The sequence below is a fragment of the Triticum dicoccoides genome, chromosome 5B (genome assembly GCF_002162155.2).
Source record: "Triticum dicoccoides isolate Atlit2015 ecotype Zavitan chromosome 5B, WEW_v2.0, whole genome shotgun sequence".
NCBI classification, from domain to species: Eukaryota; Viridiplantae; Streptophyta; class Magnoliopsida; order Poales; family Poaceae; genus Triticum; species Triticum dicoccoides.
In genome coordinates, this window is record NC_041389.1 from 163,102,531 (window position 1) to 163,105,004 (window position 2,474).

Genomic DNA, 2,474 nt, shown 5'->3' on the forward strand with positions numbered 1-2,474 from the left:
TTCATCATCATATAAAGTATATTAGCAGCAGTACAAATAAAGAGACATGATCAAAGTACTTCATAATAAACCCAAGCAACTTCATAATAAATCACTAGTCCTACTTATTAATGGTTTCTAAATCATTTATTTGATCGATAACAAATAGCCTTGTCCTGCACAAAATCTTTGTCCTCAGCTGTAAACTGAACTATTGTCAGGTCATGTTGTCAGGTCATGTTGAAAGTAAAATAGGACCTTGCTGTGTTTGGGACCAAATTGTTATTTGGCTATTCTAGCATGCTTTTTTTAGCGAATTGTAACTTGTGTGAAGCTGAAACAAAGTTAACTTACGTGCTCCTATATGCTCAGCTGAATTATTATAACATGTCTATCCAGTTTGCAGTTATTCTTACAATGTTATCTTGGCATATTTTGCAGAAAGGTACCAAGAGGGTGCAATTTGTCAGGAACTTGATTAGGGAGGTTGCTGGATTCGCTCCCTATGAGAAACGTATCACTGAGCTTCTTAAGGTTGGAAAGGACAAGCGTGCACTCAAGGTCGCCAAGAGAAAGCTTGGTACTCACAAGAGAGCAAAGAAGAAGAGAGAGGAGATGTCAAGTGTCCTTAGGAAGATGAGGTGTGTAACCACTCTGACTCACCATTTATATTATGAACATTATTTTTCTGACCATGTTCATTAGGTTTTGCTTGATTGAATTACAGATGGTTGTATGATTATAAGAGTCACACCTGTGTGCGGGATGGTCTCAAGTCAAGTTAACAATATCTGCCAAAACCTAATACAAATGAATCATATGAATAAAAATGATTGATGCAGAATCCAAAATGGCAACTGGAATACATTGCTAGCAAAGTACTATTTCAATTGATCAGAGTTTTGAGTTGGCTCTGTGGCAAAACAATGTTAAGCACGCTTTATAAGCACGCTTTCAGCACTAATTTAAGCTGTTGCCAACTTCTGCAGAACTTAAACTTGGCTTGCTGACTAAATAATACTACCTCCGATCTATAATAAGTGTCACAGTTTTGAACTAACCCCGGTCCAAAACTGCAATACTTATTTTGGATCGGAGGGAATACTACGTTAAGTTGCCTTCTGCTATTTGATCTCACAACTTTTTCTTCCAAGTACTGAATTTGACTTGTATCATTTGTAAGAATTGTGGACTCTTCATTCCAGCCCCAAATATCTACTGTGTATCATATTTTTTGCTTATGTCACACATTATCTTTATTGGTTAAGCTAAGGAACTCTCCCTTGTGTGCAGAAAAATAGTGCCCATCAGGACCAAAACAATTAAAGCCAGTCAAAAGGATTAGTAGAAATTGAGGCCCTCGCCTGACATGCATCTAGTCGAGGGCATTGGTCGCACGCTCAATTGAAATAGTACTTTGCTAGCAATGTATGTCAAGTTAACAATCGAAGTGCATACAGAAAACACAGAATTAATGCAGAATCCAAAATGCAAAGTGTTCTTTAGGTTTTTCTTTTTTCTGACCATGTTCATGTCTTCTACTTTCAGGCAAAAATAGTTGCAATTCTGTTTTGCTGCAACAGTTGGTATATAAATGACTAAAATGTTCTCACGTGATATGCAGGTCTGCTGGTGGTGGTGGTGCTGGTGACAAGAAGAAATAGAGATGGGGCTCACGGGGGATGCGAGGGGGAGAGGGGGAGAGGAGGAGGGGGAGCTCACGGGGGCGACGAGGTCCGGGTGGTGGTGTGGGTGCTCCGGCGACGGTGGTGTGGACGGGGCGGCGTCCGGGCCACCGGCGACGAGGGCGGCGGGGCGATGGCGAGTCGGCCTGGCCACCGGAGTCGGCCGGGCGAGGTCAACGGCGAGCGCCCCCTCTTCCTCCTCCTTCTCCGTGGGGAAAGCGGCGGGGCGGCGGCGTCGAGAGAGGAGAGGGCGGCGTCGCGGCGTCTCACGGCGTCGGGGCGGCGTCGCGGCGTCGGGGCGGCGTCGAGGCGGCGGGGCAGCGGCGTCGGGAGATGAGAGGAGAGGGGAAGGGGATCGAGGGCGAGGGTGAGAAGGGGATCGAGGGCCGGGGAGGAAAAATATGGATGGGGGCACAATACTAATGGCGCACCACCCCCCGGTGCGCCATAAGTATATCCACACTAATGGCGCACCTCACCCTGGTGCGCCATTAGTATTTTTTTTTATTTCTGCTCGAGCCAACAGGTTATCTCCCACCTGACCTGATCCACACCAAGTCCCCTCTACTAGCTCGACTGGTCAGCAGACAGTTCTCACACCAGGAGGTCCTGGGTACGATTCCCAGGCTCCACAATTTTTTTTATGCATTTAAAATGCTGTTTTATACTTATTTATGTTTAAATATGTTCAAACTTGTTTAAATCATAACAGTAATATTTTTTTTTATAAGACAGTAATAATTTTTTTAAAAATATCATCAAACAGTAATGCCGGTGGAGCGGGGGAGGGTGCGCGGGGTCCGGGGGGTC

At 44.9% G+C, this 2,474-nt stretch overlaps 1 protein-coding gene across 1 annotated transcript; it reads left to right on the forward strand.

The window, feature by feature from the left end:
• Positions 1-216: 216 nt before the first annotated feature.
• LOC119309269 (60S ribosomal protein L36-2-like) lies at positions 217-1,650 on the forward strand. Its single transcript, XM_037585301.1, has 3 exons — positions 217-225; positions 421-620; positions 1,604-1,650. Exons 1-3 carry the CDS (start codon positions 217-219, stop codon positions 1,641-1,643), a joined length of 249 nt encoding a protein of 82 aa, XP_037441198.1. The 3' UTR covers positions 1,644-1,650.
• Positions 1,651-2,474: the final 824 nt, after the last annotated feature.